Source organism: Onychomys torridus, chromosome 22 (assembly GCF_903995425.1).
Source record: "Onychomys torridus chromosome 22, mOncTor1.1, whole genome shotgun sequence".
In the NCBI taxonomy this organism is placed as follows: Eukaryota; Metazoa; Chordata; class Mammalia; order Rodentia; family Cricetidae; genus Onychomys; species Onychomys torridus.
Window position 1 is genome coordinate 39,091,254 of NC_050464.1, and position 22,586 is coordinate 39,113,839.

Below are 22,586 nucleotides of genomic sequence, written 5' to 3' on the forward strand. Positions count from 1 at the left end.
GTCTGCTCTGATGCACTGGAATGGTGTCTGCAAACCTGCTGGCAGGTTTTCCCTAATGGGGGCTTTCCTGGATGTGTCTCGCAGGATGTGTTTCCTTTCCTATGCACCACAGAAATCACCTGCACCAGTCTTTAAACAGACACTTTCTCAGTAAACAGGAAAATGTCGAGATGGCCGTCCTTTGTTTATGAGATTGGTGGAGGTAGACCAAGAAAATAGAGAAACATTTGCTTGGGTGTTTGAGTGCACTTTATTTCCTGCCTTGGCAGTTTAACAACTCTATCCTGTCTGTATTTTTCTCAAGCACCTTATTGTACTCCCTGTGAAGTAACTGCAGGCCCCTGCGATGCCCATCAACAGCCTCGGGAGAGGAGACTGTAAGAGCCATTGCAGTGGAGTCAGCCCTTAGCCATGGGGGGCGCTGGCTGTCATTCTGGTTAAGATGCTTACCCAGAATACAAGGAAATTTAAGGGTTTTTTTTGTTTGTTTGGGTGTTAGGAATAATGAATAGTACTTTTCAGGGTTTAGGTTTTCTTTATTTGGAGTCAAAAGCAGTGGTATATACTGTCTGCTACCAACACCTTCGGAGGATGGTGGCATAGGCCGGGAATTCCAGCACTTGGGAAGTTGAAGTAGGAGACTGCAAGTTTGAGTGAGTCTAGCCTGGGCTACATAGAGAGGCCCTGTCTAAGAAACAAAACAAAAGCCTGGATTGCTGGATAAATCAGTGTTACCTAGAAACCAGGGCAAAGAGACAGATGGTTGTTTCTGAGATTCAAGCCAGCCCTATCTAGAGAGGACATCACGTGGGGCCTAGGCCTCAGGCTCACTATCTACTGGGCTATTCAGGTGTCCTAGTTAAGGTTACTATTGCTATGTAGAAACCCCTTGATCAAAGCAACTCAGAAAGAAAGGGTTTATTTGTTTACACTTCCATGTCACTGTCTATCACCAAAGAAAGTCAGGACAGGAACTCAAGCAGGGCAGGAACCTGGAGGCAGGAGCTGATGCAGAGGCCATGGAGGGGTGCTGCTCACTGGCTTGCTCCCCATGGCTTGCTCAGCCTGTGTTCTTATAGAACCCAGGACCACCAGACCAGGGATGGCCCCACCCACCATGGGCTGGGCCTTCCACATCAATCACTGGTTAAGAAAATGCCTTACACTGGATCTTATGGAGGCATCTTCTCAGTTAAGGTTCTTTCCTCTCAGATATCTATAGTTGATATAAAACTAGTCGGCACATTAGAAAACCCAGGCTGAGTTCAAACTTGCTATGTATATGTAGCCAAGGATAGTGTAATCTTGCCTCTGCCTTCCAGGTGCTGGGTTCCAGGTGAGTGACATCACATCTGGCTCTGGTGGTTTTTTATTGTTCTTCTTTCTCCTCGTCCACCACAGCCACGGTCCGATCTGTGCTGTGCGGTCCAGACTGGCCTCAGCACTAGCGCCTCCTCCCTCAGCCTGTTGAGTAGCTGATGACGGCATTCTGTGTTTGACTTTTTAAACCCATTCGAGCATGCCGTCAGTTTTACCGGAACTATGGTAGAGTGGTAAATTGCCTGTTGTAGGGGGTTTAGGTAAGATTTGTAGTGTGTGTGTGTGTGTGTGTGTGTGTGTGTGTGTGTGTGTGTGTGTGTGTTGGTGGAGGTGGAGGTGGGGGTCTCATTACATAGCCTTGGCCTGGAAGTCACTGTATAGCCCAGGCTAGCCTTGAACTCAGAAATCCACCTGCCTCTGCCTCTCAAGTGCTGGGAATAAAAGCGTGTGCCACCACATCCAGCTACATTTTGTGGAAATTAAAAGACATTTTCATTGCCTCCTACTGATTGGAATTTGTTGTGAAATCTGTTGAACATTTCCTTGATTTGCTCAATGACTTAACTACGCCATCATTTTAAATTGTTTGATTTGTGTGTTCCTGCGCACATGCACGTCAGTGGACAGGTGCGTGTGTGTTTTCAGGGAGGCCAGAGGTCAACCTTGGTGTTGTTCCTTGCCCTTTTTTTGAGACAGTCTCCATGGGACCTGGGGCTGACCAGCCATTGATCCCTAGCACTGAGGTTACAAGTGTGCCACTATGCACAGCTCTCGTGCATCAGTTCTGGGGACAAATTCAGGTCCTATTCCTTATATGCCAAGTGCTAGACGGACGAGCTGTTCCTTGCTACCCTATTGTTTTGTTGATTTTTGGATCTGCTCCTGATCCCAGGCTGACTGATCCTCCTGCCTCAGTTCCCATCACGCCTGGCTCACTGCCTTCTCATTGTTGAAATGTTCTCAGCATTTGCAAAGAAAAGATCTTGTGTAGGTGGACGAGCTTATACCAGACAGACCTCATGAGTGGATTCCTCTTTGGCAGGAGATTTAGAGTTGTACCTGTATCTCCCTGTTCAGAATTGTTTCATTGAGCATTGGGTTCTCTTAGAAAACATTTTAGTTTTCTAATTTATTGTTTGATCACTTTGAGACAATATAATTTAAATAATACCCAAATCTGATAAGACATTTTACTTATTTTTTTATATATTTTTTTGCTATCTTAGTTTTCTGTAGGGAGCTGCCATTCTAAGATGGCGCCGACTTCCTGCCAGCTTTGCTGTAAACAACTCCGTATTTGGCCGTGCTTGCTGGGCTGCGCGCCTCAAGGCTTGCGCATGCGCGTATATGGTAATTTGGCCTTATGTCCTCAGCCTATCCTGTGGCTCCCCGTGCATTCTGGTGGGATCCAATCATAGATTGACCCGTTCGCTTGGTTCCCTATATAAGCAGCTGCCTTTTGGTTCTTGGGGCCCCTCACCTCCTGCTCTCCCTCAATCAAGAGACGCTCCAATAAAGTGTGATCTGAGAAGAATCCTCGAATGGTGGTCGTTCTTCCTCGCTGGTCGAGGAGCTCGCCGCAGTTTTCCAGCTGATCTTTTGAATGCCATTGTCAGCACTGGCAGCCCTACCTGTAACTCCAGTTCCAGGGCATCCGATGCCCTCTTTTGGCTCTGCAGGCATTGCACACACGTGCACATAAACATACACAAATAAGTCATGCGGGGAGTGGGGGAGGTCTTCGAGACAGGGTTTGTCTGTGTGGCCCTGGAAGTCCTGGAACTCACTCAGTAGACCAGGCTGGCCTCGAACTCAGAGATCCATCTGCCTTTTGCCTTCAGACTGCTGGGATTACAGGCATGGGCCATGGTGCCAGGCCAAATATATCTTAAGAAACAGCTTCCCAGCTGGGTAGTGGTGGTGCACACCTTTAACCCCAGCACTCGGGAGGCAGAGGCAGGAGGATCTCTGTGAGTTCGAGGCCAGCCTGGGCTACAGAGTGAGATCCAGGAAAGGCTCCAAAGCTACACAGAGAAACCCTGTCTTGAAAAACCAAGAAAGAACAGCTTCCTGTCTTTTGTCTTCAGTTCTTACCCCACACAGCCCCCAAACTGCTATCTACATTTGCCTAGTTCAGGCTTCCTCCAAGTGAGTTAGGCTATGTGGGTCTCTGTGCTGTCTTTTACTATAATGTTGCAAAGGTTTCTCCGTGCTGTAGAATGTGCCGATGCGTTCACTGCTAAGCAGCATTCCTCTGTGTGTAATAGCATTTTACCCACTTGTCCAGTGAATAACAGGCACTCGGGTTGTGTGTGTCCTTTGGATGCTGGGATTCTGACTGTTTTCAGTTCTCTGAAGTGCCGGGTCAGTTGCTAATTCTGTTAAGGTGTAAGGAACTATAAGGCTCTTCCGGAGCCCAAAGTACCCAACACATTTGAGGTCTCAAGCAGCCTACATTTCCATCAGCTCTTCTTCTCTGACTTTTGGATTTTCACCATTCTGGGTAGAGAAGGGGCATTTTGTTGAGGGTTTGGTTTTCATTTACCAAGTGACTCTTAATGCCTAGTACCTTTTCCTGTGCATGCTGGACAGTGATGTGTTTTCTTTGGGCCTTTAATCCATTTGAGGAATGGTTATATGCCCAGGGTCTTATATATGCTAGGCAAAAGCAACATCTCCTGTAGCTGAGGCTGGCTTCAAATGCCTCATCTTCCTGACTCTGTCTCCTGATAGCGTGTACCCCATCACGCCTGGTGAGTCCATTTTTAAGTAGGATTAGTTGGTCATGTTTTATTACCCCCTTGCCCCTCCTTTTTAGTAAGTTCTTTGTATATTTAAGGTATGAGTAAGTGCCTTATCAGATTTAAGGTTTGTAACAATTGTCTGTGTATGTCTTTATTTATATAGTTAGTGTGTGTTTGCTCTGATGGATGTACCATGGTACATGTGTGGAGGTCAGAGGCTAACATGGAGAAGTCAGTTCTCCTTCACCTTTGAGCCATTGTGCAGGCCTTGAGGGGTCTGTGTGTACCTGTTCTCTTTTGTTGCCTGTGCTGTTAATTAAGCTTTTTTTTTTGCCATCCAGGGCCAGGATGGTTTGCTTCTCGGAGCTTTGTAGTTTCAGCTCTTGTGGCTGTGCCTGGACCCACTTCATCATTACCATCTTTTGGTTGGTTGGTTGGTTGCTTTTCCAAGACAGGGTTTCTCTGTGTATCCCTGGCTGTCCTGGAACTCGATCTGTAGACCTGGCTGGCCTCAAACTCACAGAGATCCTCCTGGGGTTAATGCTTATGCCACCATGGCTGGCCTATCGTTGTCTTTTTGTTTGCTTGCTTTCACGGATGTCCAGTTGTTTTCAGCATCATTTATTGACACTCCTTCCCCTATGAGTGATTTTGGTTCCCATGTTGAAAGTCAGTTGGCCAAAGAGAGTATGGGTTTACCTCTGGACTGGGAGCTCTTTTTTAAAAAATGCAATGATGATGATGATGATGGTTGTATGTGTCTGTGTGTACTTTGTGTGTGTATGTGTGGGCACAAGTGCAGAAGTCAGAGGATAACACTGTGGAGTTGGCTCTCTCCTTCCATCTTCACATGGTTGGGGCACAAGCTCAGGTCAGCAGGCTTATGTGGCAAGTGTCCTTTCCCTCTGCTCCTGGCCCTGACTTACCTGTCTTGTCAACTCTCACATTGTCTAAAATAACTATGTCCAATTTCCTGCCGTGTGTGTGTGTGTGTGTGTGTGTGTGTGTGTGTGTGTGTGTGTGTGTGTGTTTCTGACTCTCCTGGAACTCACTTTGTAGCCCAGGCTGGCCTCTAACTCACAGAGATCCGCCTGCCTCTGTCTCCTGAGTGCTGGGATTAAAGGTGTGCGCCACCACCGCCTGGCGCATAGTCTTTTTTTAATGTTGTGATTGGAATTGTTTAATTTCATTTTCAGATTGCCTGTTGTGAGCGTATAGAAACATGACTGATCTTTGTGGATTGCTCTTGGTTCTTGCGCCTGGTTGCATTTGTTTGTCTTGTAGTACAGTCTGTGTAGAAGTGGCCAGAGCACAGCTTTGTTTCGTGTATGAGCTTAGAGAGTGCCTTTCAGCACTCAACATGTGTTAGCTGTGGGCTTTCCTTCTCTTCATTGTGAGGAAATACCCTTTCATTCCTCATCTGCTGAGTCTTTTATCATGTTTTGTCAAGCGCTTTGTGTCATGTGGGTTTTATCTTTCTTCTGTTGGTGGTAGGTCCCACAATCACTTCATATGTTGAACCAACTTTCCTTGCATCCCTGAGGGAACCCCACTTGGTTTTGGTGTGTAATTCCTTTTCAGGTGTTGCTGGATTTGCTTTCTAACATTTTATGGAGGGATTTTGTCTCCATATTCATGAGAAATGCTGGCTTGTCATGTGTGTGAGATGTCTATTTGGTATCAGCGTGTAGGTTACTTAAGAGTGCTTCCTGACCTTGTAGTCTTTGGAGGTGCTTGTGAAATTGGTATTAACCCCGCTTTATAGACTTTGGAGCCACTGGACCGTGGCTTTGTGGCTTGCATTCTCAGGTACTACTCTTTATTCTATAGGTGAGGATATTGGGGTTCAGAGGGGCGAAGTAATTTGCTGACAAGTGGCAGAGTTGGGGTTGAGTCTGGGTTGTTTTAGGCCAGTTACTAGGATGATGGCATTTATACCGGATGCTGTAGCAGAGCGATCTCTTAGGACTGTCCCATCATGGATGCTCAAGTAACCGTCACATCAGCTTTACGTGTGTGTTTGTTCTTACTGTCAGGTGGAGAATTCTGACACAGGGTCTGTGGCTTACCCTAGTAAGCTATGGCCAGCCTCTGCCGTTCACACAGATGCTCACAGGTTCTGGAGCTTGCTCCTGGAACTGCTGTCCTCTGTCATGTTTGAAGAGCCAGAGACTTTTCTCTGCAGCTAAGCAGCAGCATCACGTGTGGACAGCGGGGCTTAGATTTGGCCCTGGGCATGAATGGGCTCGCACTGCCCGTCAAGCCCCACTTCAGCATAGCTGAGTCAGCTCAGCCCGGAAAGCTGGCTGCATCTTCACACTGCCCTCTCAGCTAACATTGTATTTCACTATTGAATGTAAGAACCCATGTATCCTTTTATCCGGACAGAATTAGAATGAATGTGAGCTTGACTCTGCGTAAGGTGGAGATGACTGCTTGGTTTATTAAGGTTCAGTGGCTCAGGCTGGTCCCTTAACTTGCTAAACTGAGGATGACCTTGAGATCCTGGCCTCCCTGCCTCTGCCTTCCTAGTGCTGGGATTATAGATATGCACCCTACGCCTGGCTTGAGACATGCTCTCTTTCCTGCTGGTGCTAGGGATTTACAGTATGCTTAAGTCCTGTGAGTGCCTCCCAAGATGCTCAGCTGAGTGTAGGGGATGCCCAGGGCAGCCGCTCAGTGACACAGGCTTTTCTGAGCTGTCTGGTCAGGTGTGCTCTCTGGTGGGCTCCATTCCTGTCCCAATCCCATGTGCTTATACCCATTTATTCCCTTGTGTCATAGGTTTAGGGAGTGGTGGTGATATCTCTCTCTCTCTCTCTCTCTCTCTCTCTCTCTCTGTTACTTGTTTGTGTTTCTTGCCTACTTTTCTATTGGTTTTTGTTTTTGTGAGTTTTTTGTTTTTGTTTTTGTTTTTTTTTTGAGACAGGGTTTCTCTGGGTAGCTCTGGCTGTCCTAGAACTCTCTCTGAAGACCAGGCTGTCCTCAGACTCACAGAGATCCATCTACCTGACTCTGCCTCCCAAGTGCTGGGATTAAAGGTGTGAGCCACAGGCTTTTTCTATTGGGTTTTATAAAATATTTTAAGTTTTATAAAATATTTTAATACATGAAGAATATTGACTGGCCTAGTACAGTCTTTTTCTCTTCTGTGTTAACTTTTTAAAAAGATGTATTTTTATATATGTGAATATGTGTTTGGGTGTCCATGGAGGCCAGAAGAGGGTGTTGGATGATCTGGAGCAAGAGCCACAGGCAGCTGGATGTGTGGGAACCAAATGTGAGGTCTCTGGAGAGTAGATACTCTAACTGATGAGCCATCTTAACGGACTTTTGAAACATTCACTGGGAGATGCGGATGGGGACTCCAGCCTTAGTGACTTGTAGTACCGATGGCTGTGAGGGCGGTGGCTTCCGAGAGTGGCCAGTGTGGAGGTGTGTGCTTTTAGTTTTTGCCACAGTGGAAGCTGTCTGGCTCATGCCTAAAGAACTCCTACAGTTTCGCACTGAAAGCTGTTGGCTGAGTGTGCATCCTTAGCATCTCTACCAAGTGTTCAAAGCGTACACCCCAGGAGTCAGCAGGGAAGGTCAGGCAGCAGCTGGGCTGCAGGACACAGGGCTCTGTGGCCCGCCACCGGGCTTTTGCCCCAGCATTGCAGAGAGGACACTTGTACACAAGCCTCGCAAAGATCGGAGGCTCTGGCATAAACAAACTTCTTCTGCTTCTAGCAGAGGGTTCAGGGCCACAGGAAGGCTACTGGAGGACACGAAATAGCATTGCCCACCACATGTCCCACTTGGCACAAATGGACAGGTGCTGGCCTCTTCTGTCCACAGTGATCTGGTTTTCAACAAATTTGTCATGGTTTGGCCACATGCCAGTTCCACTTAGCTTTATCCATGTTCCGTTTGTCTTTTGAGCGGAATGTCATACAGAAGCAGACAGGAAAATTACATCAAGTGCTGGCTAGAAAACCTGAGGTGGGTGGGGCCTTAGCCTGACGCACAAAGCTTCCTGTGTTCATGTCCGTCTGGCAACCCAGTGGGATTTGTCTGAAATGACCCGTGAGGAGTCCAGGACCCCAGCTAGCTGTCACCCACATTCTCCGTGCCCAGCTTACTCTGCAAGAAGTTGAATGATCCAACACGAGAGCCTCTTCATATTCTCCTTTCTCTTCACGCTGGCCTGTTCCCTTCCTTCTGTCCAGCTGCCACCAGCATGTCATCAGGCTGTCTTTGACAGCCCTGGCTTCTAGCCCAGTACCTGGCTCTTAACTTTTCCCTGCAGGATGGGACTGCCAGGCTCACTGTCATGGGAAGGTGGCCCCATCAGCCACGTCCCATTAATTGCTTCTCCTTTTTCTAAGACCTGGCTCTTGACTTCCAGGGCAGCCTCAGGTCAGATTCCCCTTCCTCCAGGGGACACTCAGCAGTGGTTTGGGCTGCTCTGAAGGGCAAGCCTGTCTCAGGAGGATAGTAGCAGGCCCCCAGAGGCAGGGCAGCTGCCTCTGTCTCCTTAGTCTGCAGAGTTGGTAATGTAGACTTGCTCAGACAGAGGGATGCTGGTGTCAGGATCAGGGAGGGTGTGTAAAACTGGGAATGACCCTGCAGACTGAGGAGAAAGCCACCAGATCATAACTTGTTTGGGGCTTTGGCTTCACACCTGCAAGGTAACTTCACTTTGGCATTTTCCTGTCTCCAAAATAGGGTGGAGTGATTCCTCCCCTCCCCACCCCCACAGACGCAGTTTCCTTCATGATCTGTCTCAATCTTCCTCTGCTTCTGGATATTGTAAGTTTTTCCGACACGTTTCGCAGTGCTGTGTCTGCGCTGCAGAGGGAGCTGGGTTCGCAGTCTGGCTGCTCTTTAGGACAGTAGACAGAACGCCGGGGTGCTCTGCTTTTCCCGCTTGCCCATTGCAGACTGTGGTGCAGCTTTGGTGGCCCATGGTTCTCAGGTAGTTCTCTCCTTTTCACAGACACGATGCGGCGAGTGGTGCGGCAGAGCAAGTTCCGGCACGTCTTTGGGCAGGCGGTGAAAAACGACCAGTGCTATGATGACATCCGAGTCTCCCGAGTGACCTGGGACAGCTCCTTTTGTGCAGTCAACCCCAGATTTGTCGCCATCATCATAGAAGCGAGCGGGGGAGGAGCCTTCCTGGTGCTCCCTCTGCACAAGGTGAGTGACGCCCCATTCTGGAGCTGGAGGAACAGGAGGTTGGTCTCTAAGTTGCCTCATGTGGGTGCTGAGAACTGAGCTCAGGTCCTGTCAGGGCTAGCGAGCACTCCAACGCACTGAACCATCTCTTCAGCCCCTGGGTTTTGGTTTTTGAGTTGGAATGGAACATGAGCTCAAGAAAACGTTCTGAGGGAGGGTTGTATCTCGTTGTTTAGTGTTTAGGCACATGACCCTGGTTCCATCCCTGTTGCAAGGGCAAGGGTGTTGGAAGGGTCCACACAAAAACACAGGATTCAAGATTTATCCCAATTCTGGTAACACGTCACAGCATAGGGTTTAAACTGTTTAACAAGGGGCACAATGACAGGCCCTGACTGAGTGGCTCTGTGTGCACTTCACCTCAGCGTGACCCTGCTGGTCCTCTCCTAACTGTCTCTCATTGAGCCCTGGCGCAGTCGGGCATGAGGTGGAGCTTCTGTGCTCCTGTTCTCCTTAGCAGTAGGAGGAAGAGGTTTGGTGAGTCCCGAGCTCTAGAGGTAAGGTTTAGTATCCTTACCATACTATGAAGATGCAGATGTGGAGGACAGCTGTTTCCCTGCTGTGACTATTGGCAGGGCACTTTGCCCACCCTGCATGTCTACTTCTGAGCCATGTGTACTAGGGCACATCTCACTATGGATCATGGGCTCTGAAGGTAGACACAGTGAAGTCAACTTTTTGCCAAGAGTACTGCTGCTCCACATCAGGTAGATGTTTTCCCCTGGGGAAGCTTCCGGTTCTCCTAGAGTCCCTTCAGATGTTCATAACCAACTCATTTTGTTTTACATCCGTATTTGACTTCTACGGCTGGATTGATTATTCTACAACTGAACCAGCTCTTGAAAGAATTAGGGAGATGGGTGCTCAGGGAACAGAGCAGACACTTATTTCCAATGCGTCTTCCCATCGGCAAACAGGAGTCTTACAGTTAACTGGAGATATTTCTGCTGTGATACTTATTTCTGTTGACTGATGCCACACCATTGTAACTCAGCCTGATTTTGGAGTGGGGGTTTGAACTGAATATTGTGCGTCACCTGCACATCTGTTTAGAATGTTCCTTTATTTTTCAAGGGTTTATTTTTAATTACATATAGATGTAGGCAGATTTTTTTTCTGTCCTCCCTGCCAGCTCCCAAATAACCACATGGAGACTTCTTATTAATTATGGAAGCTTGGCCGATAGCTTAGGCTTGTTCTTAACTAGCTCTTATAACTTAAATTAAACCAAATTTTTATTAATCTACTTTCTACCACATGGCTTTTACCTCTATTCCATTGTGTGTGTCCACTTCATTCTGCAACTCTCTGACTTCTCCCCCTTCTTCTTCCCAGCATTCTCTCTGTCCTGAAAATCATGCCTAGCTGTGGACCATTTAGCTTTTTATTAAACCAATCATAGTGACATATCTTCACATCGTGTAAAGGAATATTCCACAATATATAGGTGTGATTGTGTGTCTCTGTGTGCATGTGTCTGTGTGTCTGTAAGCATTTGGATGCTCATGACACGTGTATGCAGAAGCTAGAGGCATTGGATACCCTGAGCTGAGGTGACAGATAGTTGTGAGCCACCTGGTAGGGGTGCAGAGACTAGATCTCAGGTCATCTGGAAGAGCAGCAAATGCTCTTAACAACCAGGCCATCTCTCCAGCTTTGTATTCCTTTATTAGTACCGAGGGACAATCAGGAAGTTGGCTTTTTATTACTAGGGCTCAGGGTGGCCATCTGAGAGGACAGCCACAGCCTGTCAGCCAGGTCAGGGACCCATGGTCTGTTTGGAGTTAAGGCATTTTTCTTTTTATAAACTGAGCAACAAATTCAAGACATTCTTTTCTTCAAAGAAATGGAACAAGCCAGTTAAGAAGCCCAAAATAAACTCTGAATGGCTAATCTTCCACTGAGTTCAGACAGTTCCTTCAGCTTCCACATCCACAGAAGGTTCTGTGAGTCCATCTTTGCTTTTGCAAATTACGGGGACTTTGAACCTCACAGCACTGACTGGAGATCTGTTCGGTGTGGCTCTTACCTACATTAAGTGGCCTGCATTAGTCAGCCTGTTGTTCTGTAATCATCCTCACAGGAATGAGAATCCAGTGAGCCCTTTGAACATGGTTATGCTTTGGCTGGTAGATAGTGTTAGCATGAGAACCCGAGTTCGGGTCTCCAGCATCATTTGATAAGCTAGGCTCAGTGATGCTTGTCTGTAACCCTGTCACTAGAGGGGCAGAGGAGGAGGGGCCCAGGAGCTCACTGGCTGGCAGTCCATCCAAAATGGCAAGCTCCAGATTCACTGAGAGACATTGTCTCCAAAAATAAGGTAGGAAACAATATAAGACACCTCCGCATGTGCGCACACACAGGTGAGTGCAGCCATACAAGTGTGCACGTGCACACACACATATATCCCTCGGGCACTTCTTCCACAGCTGTAACACTGTCTGTAAGGCTCTGCCCTGAACCGTTGTTTGCAGGAGGAGCTGACAGTGATTTAAACTTAGTGACAACGTTGGAGGGTAGACCAGGGCTTGATGTTCCTGCCTTCTCTCATTGGAGGCTCACAGTACTCGGTGCTTTCCGTGAACATTAACAGCAGCATTACGTGCACCATAAATTCTCTGTGTCAGAGTGGCTCTTAGGAGAGAGTGAGACGGAACGGAAAAGCTGTGGAGTGGCCCTGGCTGGGTCACCTTGTAGTGAGACGCGGATCTGTCACTGTGCCCCTGTCTCTTTGTGTGACTTTATAAAGGACTTTCTCAGCCCTGGTGACTCTATGCGCTCTCAGTGCGACTCCTCTCCTGTGGCCGTCAGCTCTGAGGCAGGTTCTGAGTGGGTCCAGTGTTCAGAATCCACAAAGCACATGCTGGTGTTGCGTGGCTTCCCCTTCCTGGTCTGACGTATAACTGCAAGGAGCAGATGCCAGAGCCCTGCCCAGCAAGAGAGGGTGGTGGTCAGTCCTGGGGCCCTCAGGAGGCACCCCTGTGGCCCTGAGCTGTGGGAGCCAGGCCTGGCCATGCGACGGGGTCAGCTGACCCTGGTGTTTCTGTTCTTGTTAGGGTGCTGTCTGGCTGCTGGGCACCAATAGCTGTAGAACACAGGACTGTCCTCCATGTTGGCAGGAGGTGCCCACCTTGTCATTTATGTCTAACTCTTAAGTATTTGAGTCAGGATGTGGACTTGACCCTGTTGCTGACCCTTGACTATCACTCTCCACTGTCGGCTGACTATTGCAGGCCATGTGTGGTTGGTTGGTAGTTAATTCAGCGCCTGCCCAGTGCCAGCATTTCTGCCCTTCAAGAAATACTTGCATCTAGTTTTTTGTTTTGTTTTTTTGGTTTTCTGAGACAGGGTTTCTCTGTATAGCTTTGGAGGCTGTCCTAGATCTCGCCCTATAGACCAGGCTGGCCTCGAACTCAGAGATCCACCTGGCTCTGCCTCCCGAGTGCTGGCATTAAAGGCGTGTGCCACCACTGCCTGGCAAATCTAGTTTTTGTAGTGGTTGCCCCCTCCCTGGTGGGGGGAGGATTGAACCTCAGGCCTGACTCATGCTAGTTAAGACCACTGTCACCCAGCTGCACCCCCCCACTCCCCCAGCATTGTGGTGTGTTTTCTAACCTGTACCAGAAAGTATCAGATTGCTGTTTCTAGCCCTGTGTGGTGGTGCACACCTTTAATCTCAGCACTTGAGAGGCAGCCTACATAGTGAGTTCCAGGCCAGCCACTGTCTTGGCACCCCATCCTACCCAAAGAGAGAGAGAAGACAAGAAAAGATAGCAAGGACTTGAGCTCTTGGTGAGCACCGACTTACTGGACCTGCTACAGCCTGAAGTTACTCTAGAAGAAATAAGAGCTTGGTATGGCTTTTATTTTATTTTTAAAAAGTTACTTATTTTTATGTGTGTGGGTATTTTGTCTGCATGCGTTTGTATAATGCCTGCAGAGTCCAGAAGAGGTCATTGGATCCCCTGAACTGGAGTGAGCCTCTGTGTGCATGCTGGGAACTGAACATGGGTCTTCTGGAAGAGCAGCCAGTGCTCTGTCCCACTGAGCCATCTCTCCAGCCCTTAGTTATGTTCTTAATCCTGGTGGAGGCTTCTGGTGATGCTTCGGGGCTTTGTATACAGCAATATTGAGTGTGTACATACTGATCAAAGGGATCATGACCTTTCAGAGAGTCTCACATTTAAAAGCTAGTATCTGCTCACAATAAATCACATTATTGTAATCTCAGAGTTTTATAATTAGATTCTCAGAGAATATAAATAAGTTAGACAGTCTCTGTCTTCCAGGACTTAGAATCCAAAATGTTAATAGTAATAGGGACAGATATAGTGAAGTGTGTGTGTGTGTGTGTGTGTGTGTGTGTGTGTGTGTGTGTGTATGTGTAAGCTCACACACAAGAGCCAGCACACACATGAGCAGTCAACACGTTGGATCATGTTTAAGTATGTGATTTATGAGTTTTTTATGTGGATGATTTTATTAGAGAAAGTGATTGTTGGAAGTCCCTGCTTGAGGGATAAGGAGCGTTCTCAGCTATGGTGTGGTGGCTTGGATTAGCCCCTGTGAGCCCTGGCTCTGCTGTAATGTTGCTCAAGCCATGGCATGCCACTCTGCAATGACTTCTGCGGGTGTGGCTTGGTGTATTTCCTTATTCTTCAGTCCTTCAGTGGATGAATAAGACATGACAGTCTTACTGAACACAAAAAAGCATTGTGGTTTTGGCTAGCACGAGGAATAGTTTTTCCCTTGTCACAAGTGTCTAAGCTGCCTCATCTCCAGCATACAGTTTTTCAGTCCCCTGAACAGTCTGCCAGGCTGGCATGAACAATCTTTCTTCTGTGCAATAGCCACCCTCGTGACACACAGCTGAAGCAAGCTTCCCCACCCTGCTGTGAATCATGGAGACTCAAGTAGTCACGGCAAGCAGCAGATCCTGTTAGGCACACACGCGAACTTCAGACCTCAGAGAGCCTGCCAGTCCTGCAGTAACAGTGGGGGTGGAGGGCGCCCTCAGAGCCCTGTGCGCTTGCCCTCGGAATACTCCCTAGGATGGAGGATACACACCGTGGGCTGTTATCTCCCTGGTGCCTCTCCTCCCCCTTCACTGGTCTATGGTAAAGGACCTTTGTGTCTCGGGAGTGCCTGCTGATTTCCTTGGTGCAGTGACTGTCTAGAGAGGTGTGGGCCATGATGGAATAGTTGTGGCTGGGGCTCTGTTAACCTTTGTGCCACTGTTTCTTTGTCCCTTCAGTGTTGCTGGGCAGTTCCTTTTATTTATTTAAAATATATCTATATCTATATCTGTATCTATAGAGATATAGAGGTGTGTGTGTGTGTGTGTGTGTGTGTGTGTGTGTGTGTGAGAGAGAGAGAGAGAGAGAGAGAGAGAGAGAGAGAGAGAGAGAGATTGATTCATGGTGATTGTTCTTATGGAGGTCAGAGGACAACTTGTGGAGTCAGTTCTCTCCTTGTACCGTGTAGGTCTTGGGCATTGGTCTCCAGTTGGCAGACTTGGCCATAGAGCCCGTACCTGCTAAGCAGTCTCACTGGCCCCTGCACGGTACTTTTAACCCACAGTTAGATCTCCCATTACCTTGAGAACATGTAGGACTGTAGGGATTTTGCTTTGTGGCTATGAACTCCAGTCTTAACTCCTTTTGTAGTCTGTCTCAACTATCAATTTGTGAAAAATTCAGCAAATGCTCCCAGGATGTACAGAAAATGATAACTGATGGTTTTCTTGGTTTTTACGGGAATGGCACAGAGCACCTGCTAGATGCCTGAGAGGACCTAATTCCCTTCTCACAGTGGCTGCGATATGACGTCAAAAATGTCTGCCTTATGACCTTAAGACCCAAGTCTCAGACAGGGCAAGGTTTGGCCAGGGACTACTCTAGAGTTTCTGTCATGTTTTGGAGAAGAAAACTTGATTGATTCCAGTCAGTATTCTGAGTGTCTAAAGTTGGTCTCTTCTTACTGGTCAGTACTCAGGTCAAAATTACCTGTGACTTGCTGAGCAGAGAAAGCACACTCTGAGTTGCTCACCATGCCACTGTACCACAGGCTGCACCATCACACTGCGTTGTGATTATTTTCTTGCCCACTATAGACGGGCTATCATTTGATCAGATTCTCTTGACTGGCTTGGGTAGAGGGTACAAACCAAATGACTATGGGAAAATAGCCCTGTGCTAACCCAGCTATGTGCTACCGTGGTATGGCTCTGGTTTGCCGTCTGCTGGCCTCTGCTATGTCAGATCCTAGCACCACAGAGTTTAATGTTCTCAAGACTGAGACCCTCCTGCACAGGAAGATGTGAAATTCATTCAAAGCTGGACATGCTGACACACTCCTTTAATCCCAGCTCTTGGGAGGTAGAAGCAGGCGATCTCTGTAAGTTGGAGGCCAGCCTGATCTAGAGTGAGTTCCAGGACAGATGGGGCCATGTAGAGAGACTCTCAAAAAGAAAAAAAAAACATTATTCATATCCAGAAAATGTTTTTCTCCCCCAACTTAGGTCACGGACTCTAGGCATTCAAAACACAGCTACCTCACTCTCAAGTGGACTAGTTTGTGCCCAAGAATTCTCCCAGTTCTTCATTCTGCTTCTCCTGAGGAGAAACTGTGAGACCCCAGCCCTAGGCAGTGCTGAGTGTCACCTGTTCTCATGGATGCCAGCTGCCAAGCACCAGGGGTGATCAAACAGCCCCCTGCCTGCCTGCTCTGGAGAACCTGTTTGTAGAGTGCAGTACAGAAGGAGGTGGTCTAGAGCATCCTGAGGCCCTGAGGTGACAGGTGACACTGTGCTGCACTTCACAGTGAGAGGCACGCCTCCTGCACCATCCTGCCATACTCCAGATTTAATACTCACCACACCTGTCCTATCAACTTGACATGTAGGACTCCAAAGACTGAGGCAGGAGGGTCTGAGTGTGAGACCAGTCTGAATTCTATGGTGAGACTCTATTTAAAAACAAAAACAGGCCGAGTGGTATGGTGCATGCCTTTAATCCCAGCAGAGCCAGGTGGATCTCTGTGAGTTCAAGGCCAGCCTGGACTACAGATCGAGATCCAGGAAAGGTGTAAAGCTACACAGAGAAACCCTGTCTTGAAAAACAAAACAAAACAAAACAACTCCCCCCCCAACCAAAAACAAAAACAAAAACAAAAAAAACAAAAAACAACAAACCAAAAACAGAACACAACCCAAAGAATATATGCCAGGTTAGAGCAAAGGCTCATAGTGAGTCTTGCAATATGAGCCACAGCTAGTCCGTCCACAGGCACTCAGCCGGCATCTGCAATGAAAATACCATTAAACAGGGTGGTGACACCTCTAACCCCAGCATTCCTGTGGCCCTCCACAGGAGAAGGCAGCAGGTCTGTTGACAGAGGCTGCAGATGCAGACATTATCAAGGACTCTTCCCTCCACAGGGGAAGGGAAGAAGCTATGCCCTTTACTGGTCTCTCAGCACCTCCCTCGGAAGGGCTGCCTTTTCTACACACGGGCTGAGCCGTGAGGCCTTACCCCGCAATGACCCATCAGCCCCAAACACTTCAACCAGAGTCCCTGTCTCCTTGCCCCACCTCTGTGGGTCAGGGACCCTGTCTGTCACTCCTCACCAGCACGTGTCGGGCACCACCGCAAACACATACTGAGGGGTCAAGAAAGAGCTTCCGGGAGGCTGCATTCTCTTGGGGCAGTGTGGAGAAGGGCTGCGAAAGCCTGAGGATCAGAAGGCTTGGGAGCTGGCTGCTGGCGATGCTCCCCCCTGCTCCTTGCTGCAGTTGGGGCTGCAGAGTGCTCCCTAAATCATCTGCCTTCTGCCAGAGGCTGTCTTGCATGTCACTGTACCCCTGCACTTTCCAACACTCTGCCTGTAAACAATCAGGAAATGTGTCACAAGTTGTTGAGAACAGTTCCCACCCATGACCTGCTGAACACAGGTGGCATCAGGTGGGCTCCTCTGTCCCAGAAGGCTGCATCAGAGTTTCAATATGAAGCCTGCCCTTGGGCCCTGTGTGCAGGAAGGCCACATCCTAGGTGACTAGCCTGTCTCAACCTATGTCTCTCCACAAGGTAGAAAACAAATACCACCGGGCAGCGATAGCACACGCCTTTAATCCCAGCACTCAGGAGGCAGAGCCAGGCGGATCTTTGTGAGTTCGAGGCCAGCCTGGTCTACAGAGTGAGATCCAGGAAAGGCTCAAAGCTACACAGAGAAACCCTATCTCAAAAAAACCAAACAAAAAACAAAAAGGCATGTTGATTTATCTTTTTTGGAAATCACCAGCCTCATTTAAAGCTGACTCTGTCAAGTTGTTCACCTGTGTGGGGTCATGGCTTTTCCATAACCACTGGTCTCTTCAGTGATATGCCTCACTCTTGTCCATCCAGGTACTGGTCCTAAGTCTCCTGTAGGGGTTCTCTGAAGGTAGAGGAATGTGACCATTCAGCATGATCGTGCTACAGAGGATCCTCCCTGGTAGAACGCATGGTGGATGTTACAGTTTAGGAGATAGCTCAGAAACACTCCATAGATTTGTGAGTAGTGACCTGCACCTCAGAGAACAGTTGAGGTCTGGTCTGTGCAGAACAAGCTCCCGAACTCAAGTGTTGAAGATAAAAAGTTTGGTTCCTTTCTTTCATCCCCTTCCTGTCCTTTTCCCATGGCTGCAAAACCAGCTGCAACACATCATCTCCATGAGCCTACATCTGTTCCAACACCCATTCAGGGGTGCAGCCGCACCGTGTCTGTGGTCAGGGGTGCAGCCGCACCGTGTCTGAGTGTACTTCTTCATATTCATGGCTCTGACCTGGGACCACAGCTCAGGATGTGCGCACCAGCCAGTCAGCTACACTTTAGCATGATGTCCGCCAGCTTATCATATGTGTCGTCATCAAAATAACAGCACAGAGGCTCCTTTCCATCCAGTGAGCTTCAAAAATTCATACAGACCATTCTGTTTGTACATCTGGCCTCTTTGTAACTTAAGGTTCACCCCAAAGTCAGAGCCATTATCACCGACCTTTCAGAAGGGCCCCACGTGTCATAAGGAGCTGGGCTTCTTAGTCTGGACTGTGACCTCTGAACCAGGTCCTGCTGACCTCTCAGTGCTGTGCCTCACCTTATGTTCTTGAAGATGCTGGAGCTGGTGGCAAGGAATATCTTCTGAGTCTGCTCGGCAGAGTGAACGGACTTTTCACTGTCTGCTTCTATTGACTCCTCCACATCTTTATGTGGGTGCACAGGCTCCTCATCACTGTGCTCTTCAGAACTTGCTCATTCACAGGACAGCAGGGTCATCTCAGGCAGAAAGATGTCCCTAAACTGCCCTGGTGCTCCCTGAGAGCTCTTCCCATAGAAGTCATTCATTTACTTCAAAGGGTATGTGGCATCTCTTAGGGTGCCAGTCACTTCTTTACCAGGCACAACACTGAGGCCTCTGTGGACACTACCCAGCTGGCTGTATTGTACAGCGTCAATCTTGACACTGTCCGCGAATCACAAAACTTGGCTCAGACCCATACTTCCTGGTTTCCACAAGACAGTGGTGATTGATCTGAGCAACGTTGAAGATGAGTGTGTGGAAATGAACAGCACCAGGGTGTAATTTTTATCCAAAGCCATGGTTCTTGGTGTCCAACGGGCTTATCTCATTGTCTGAGAAAATGACATCTGGATTGTACACGTTGCTCGTGGTGAGAGGAACCAATTGATTGGCACTTCTCTTTGCCTGCTGGTCGTGCCCAGAGTAGGCTTCCCACCGCATACCAGCTCAGAGCATGGACAAGGCACAGAGCCACCATGGGGAGTGCTGCCACTTCCACGCCCCAGCTGCTGCTCCCAAGGCCATGTCCACTGCCGTTCGGGCTGACAGTGGCAGCGGACCATCGCTTGGTCAGCCCCACCTGTGTGCAGGAGGGGTTTGTCTAGGGGTTTTTTTTTAAAGTTCCTATAACAACTGCCCTGGGTCTGCCCGGTGCTGAGCTTGTGACTGCATCAAGTGTTCCAGCCCTGCGGGCTGATCCCACCTAAGGCTGGAAGATGAGGAAGACAAGGACGATTGTTTGCAAAGCCTATCACTGTACAATCTGAGAATGGGCAGGTGTTCTGCTCCAGGAAGGCAATGATGGCCACATCTCTCTTCAGACTGGAACTCGAAAGTGTAGGTTGGCTTTCTTGGTATGGGTGAAATGGTATGCTGGAGGAAATGGATCTGGTCATTTGTGTGTCACATGACCCAGCATTTTAAGTCAGAAGTAGTTGAAAGCAGCTTTTTGGTAGAAAATCACACACTAGTTGGCTTTTCTCCCTTCATTCCTAGTATGAATTGTACAGAACTGTCATTTTCCTTGAGAGCATGTGAAGAACCAGAACACACACTCAGGTCCTGTAACAGCTGCAGCAGCCAGGTATCTTCCCTTAACTCCCTCAGGAGGAGGCAGGGACTCCACAGTCCCACCCAGCCGTGTTGGGAGGGTGTCCTCCATGAGCTGTCAGCTTTGTGCTGTGTTTGGCTGCTGTCTTTCCCCTGCTCTGCAGAACTTGAGTCTGGGATGGAGTGCCCCGGGCTGCAGGCTTTTTGTTATTTTGAATGTCCATGTCTGAGTCTTCCTTTATGTTGTTATTTTTTTCCTGTTATATGTGAAGGACTAGGGAGTCTTAGGGGCTGGTTGTCTAGTTAGTTGACTTGGTACTATTCCCTCCCTGGATGGAAAGCTTAACAAGACAGTAGCTTGGTCTTGGTGCCATCGGCCCATGAGAGCGTCAGGTGTTGGGTCTTGTGTGTGCCATGCCTTGTGGTGGTGATGAGATCCCAGCAGCTCTGTCCTGAGGGCTTCCCTGAAGTGCTAGGCACTGAGCTAATAAGTTCCTTTTCCACAGGCGGACTCAAAAGGGGCGCAGACTCCCATGATGCCTTTCTGTATGACCCACTGTGCCAGCACCTGCCAGATTTGCATTGGCTGCACTGCTGTGTCAGCTGAACATGCTGACAGGCGGTTTTCATTTCTACAAAGAGTGATGCTGATTGTCCACTGCATAGAGGTGGCTGTTTGGCACTTCATGGCTTTTGGTGTTAATGGTAGAGGATTTTATGACATGCCATTTCTTGGTGTGTTGTGACCTTCCTGTCCACTGCCTCCTGAAATAGTCTGATTCCCCCAGTACCTACTCTGAAGTGTTGGGGCCTTGAAAGGCTGGGGGATGGGCTAGGGATTCGGGTGGGGGGGGGGGCACCAGGTGCAGAACAATGACTTCTAAATTGTGTCCTGAGCTGCCAGCCACATGAGTGCTGCGTGGCCTCATTACCACATGAAGTGCCACAGAAGGGCCCTTTCATTTCCTCCCAGTTCCTGTGTTTTCCAGGCTCACTGGAGGGAGCAAGGAGGAGGGGAGCTCTGCTTCCCCCCAGTTAACAATGAGGCACAAAGCCCTGGCAGAAGGAACCTCACAGTGTGCCCTGGGGCTATTTTTGATGACTGCAAGTAGCTGTGAGTGAGCATGCCCAGCAGATGATGGTCTCCACCCTCCCCCACTGCTCCCGAGATGAGCAGGCAGCCTGTCCTTTGTGCATCCCCTTGTCTCAGCCGCTGCTGCCGCCACCGCTGCAGTTCACTGATGTGTCCCCAGCAGCGGGCTGTGGGCCTGACAAGCTCTGACAGTGCTTTTTACCATATATGGCCATCAGCGCTCCGTGGCTGACAGCTGGTCAGGGTGATTTCCTCCCTTTGCTTTGATTGGCTGCACAGCTGCTTGGAGAATGGTGGGATCTGGAAGTGTGTGGTGAGAAGCTACCTAGTCCAGTGCAGGGAATGTTAACTCTTTCCTGGGTTTCCTGGGTAGGCCCTAAGTCCATGCTGAGCACACCGGCCACTGCTTTCAGCTGATGTCCTCAGTGTGGGAAATGAGTTGATTCCATGCTGGACCAGGCCAAGAGAGGGTTGCTCTAAAAGTCCACCCAGTGTGGAATGAACACATTTTTGCAGTGTCATCTACACATGCAGCAAACTGCTCTTGCCAAGTTGAAGGTCCATGCCGCTTGGGTGTAGAGCCCAGTAGAGTTCAGGAAATACTGAGCTGGGAGGCAAGGGATGGGACGTGTTAGCTCGTGGTGAGTGGGTTTCATCTGGCTGAGCTCTGAGTCCTGCGTAAGTGACACAGGCCACTGAGTTGGGTCTGCACCCTGCTCCTCTAGCTTGTTCACAAGACACACACTGTCCTGCTTTGCTCATTCACTCCCTGCCCACCAAAGCAGTATTGTTCTGTTTTTAAACCCACTTCAGAGTCCCGTGATGCTTCTCCATTTGCTCACTAGGGCAGATGAGACAGCCACTCACTCTCCTTAACTGTGGGGCGTTCCCTCTGTATTGCATTTAAATCTTTTTATTTCCCCCGAGACAGAGTTTCTTTGTGCAGCTTTGCGCCTTTCCTGGAACTCACTGTGTAGATCAGGCTGGCCTCAAACTCACAGAGATCCACCTGGCTCTGCCTTCTGAGTGCTGGGACTAAAGGTGTGCGCCGCGGCCACCGCCCGCTGTATTGCACTTAGAGCCATTTAGTTCTAAACTGAAAGCTGGTTTTGACTATGTTCTAGCCTGTCATGGGTTCTTGATTCTTGAGTGAGTTTGTTCTTAGCTCAGAAGTGTCACGTGGAATCATAATGATTAGAAACATTGAGTTTTCACTTTGTAAATTCTTTCTCAAGTCATTTAAGAAATACTGGGTTGGCTGTTACGGTTAGGGTTGGCCCACATCTTTAATCCTAGCACTCAGAGACTGAGATAAGGGTAGGCAGATCTCTGAGTTTGAGGCCAGCCTGGTCTAAATACCGAGTTCCAGCCAACCAAGGTTACATAGTGATACCCTGTCTCAATAAACTAAACCCCTGCCCCCCAAAAAGGAAATATGTTTTTCAGGTTGCTATTTTGTATTTTTTTGAAAGCAGGGGATGCTAATTGTTAGGGAAGAATAGGAAAGAACTCCTGGGGGCCAGAGCTGATGGGGCCCCAGCAAGTTCACAGTGTGGGGCTGTGATTGAATTGAGGACTGTCTGTCCGTCCGGTTCTCTACCACTGAACTACTTCCCAGTGTGGTGTATTTGAATAAGAACATGTTAGCTTTTTCACTTTTTCTCAGTAGTCAAAGTTTTATAGTCATTCCTCTCAAGTTCTCAATGGGCTTTATTTTCAGTCTGGTCCATATTAAATCCAGTACTTGGGCTAGCAAGATGGCTCAGTGGGCCAAGGTGATTGATAGCTGCACCAGCCTGGTGATCTAAGTTTAGTCCTGGAATAA

At 48.6% G+C, this 22,586-nt stretch overlaps 1 protein-coding gene across 3 annotated transcripts in view; it reads left to right on the forward strand.

Annotated features, from left to right (window-relative positions):
- Nucleotides 1-22,586, forward strand: part of Coro1c (coronin 1C) — a 75,253-nt gene that overhangs the window by 18,503 nt on the left and 34,164 nt on the right. For 2 of the 3 annotated variants that reach the window (XM_036171849.1, XM_036171848.1), the window contains exon 2: nt 9,043-9,242. In XM_036171849.1, the coding sequence (XP_036027742.1) occupies nt 9,048-9,242 (195 nt within the window). In that variant the 5' untranslated portion in view covers nt 9,043-9,047. Of the gene's footprint in view, nt 1-8,709; nt 8,856-9,042; nt 9,243-22,586 lie in introns of those variants that run through there. The other variant, XM_036171850.1, reaches the window with a different exon arrangement.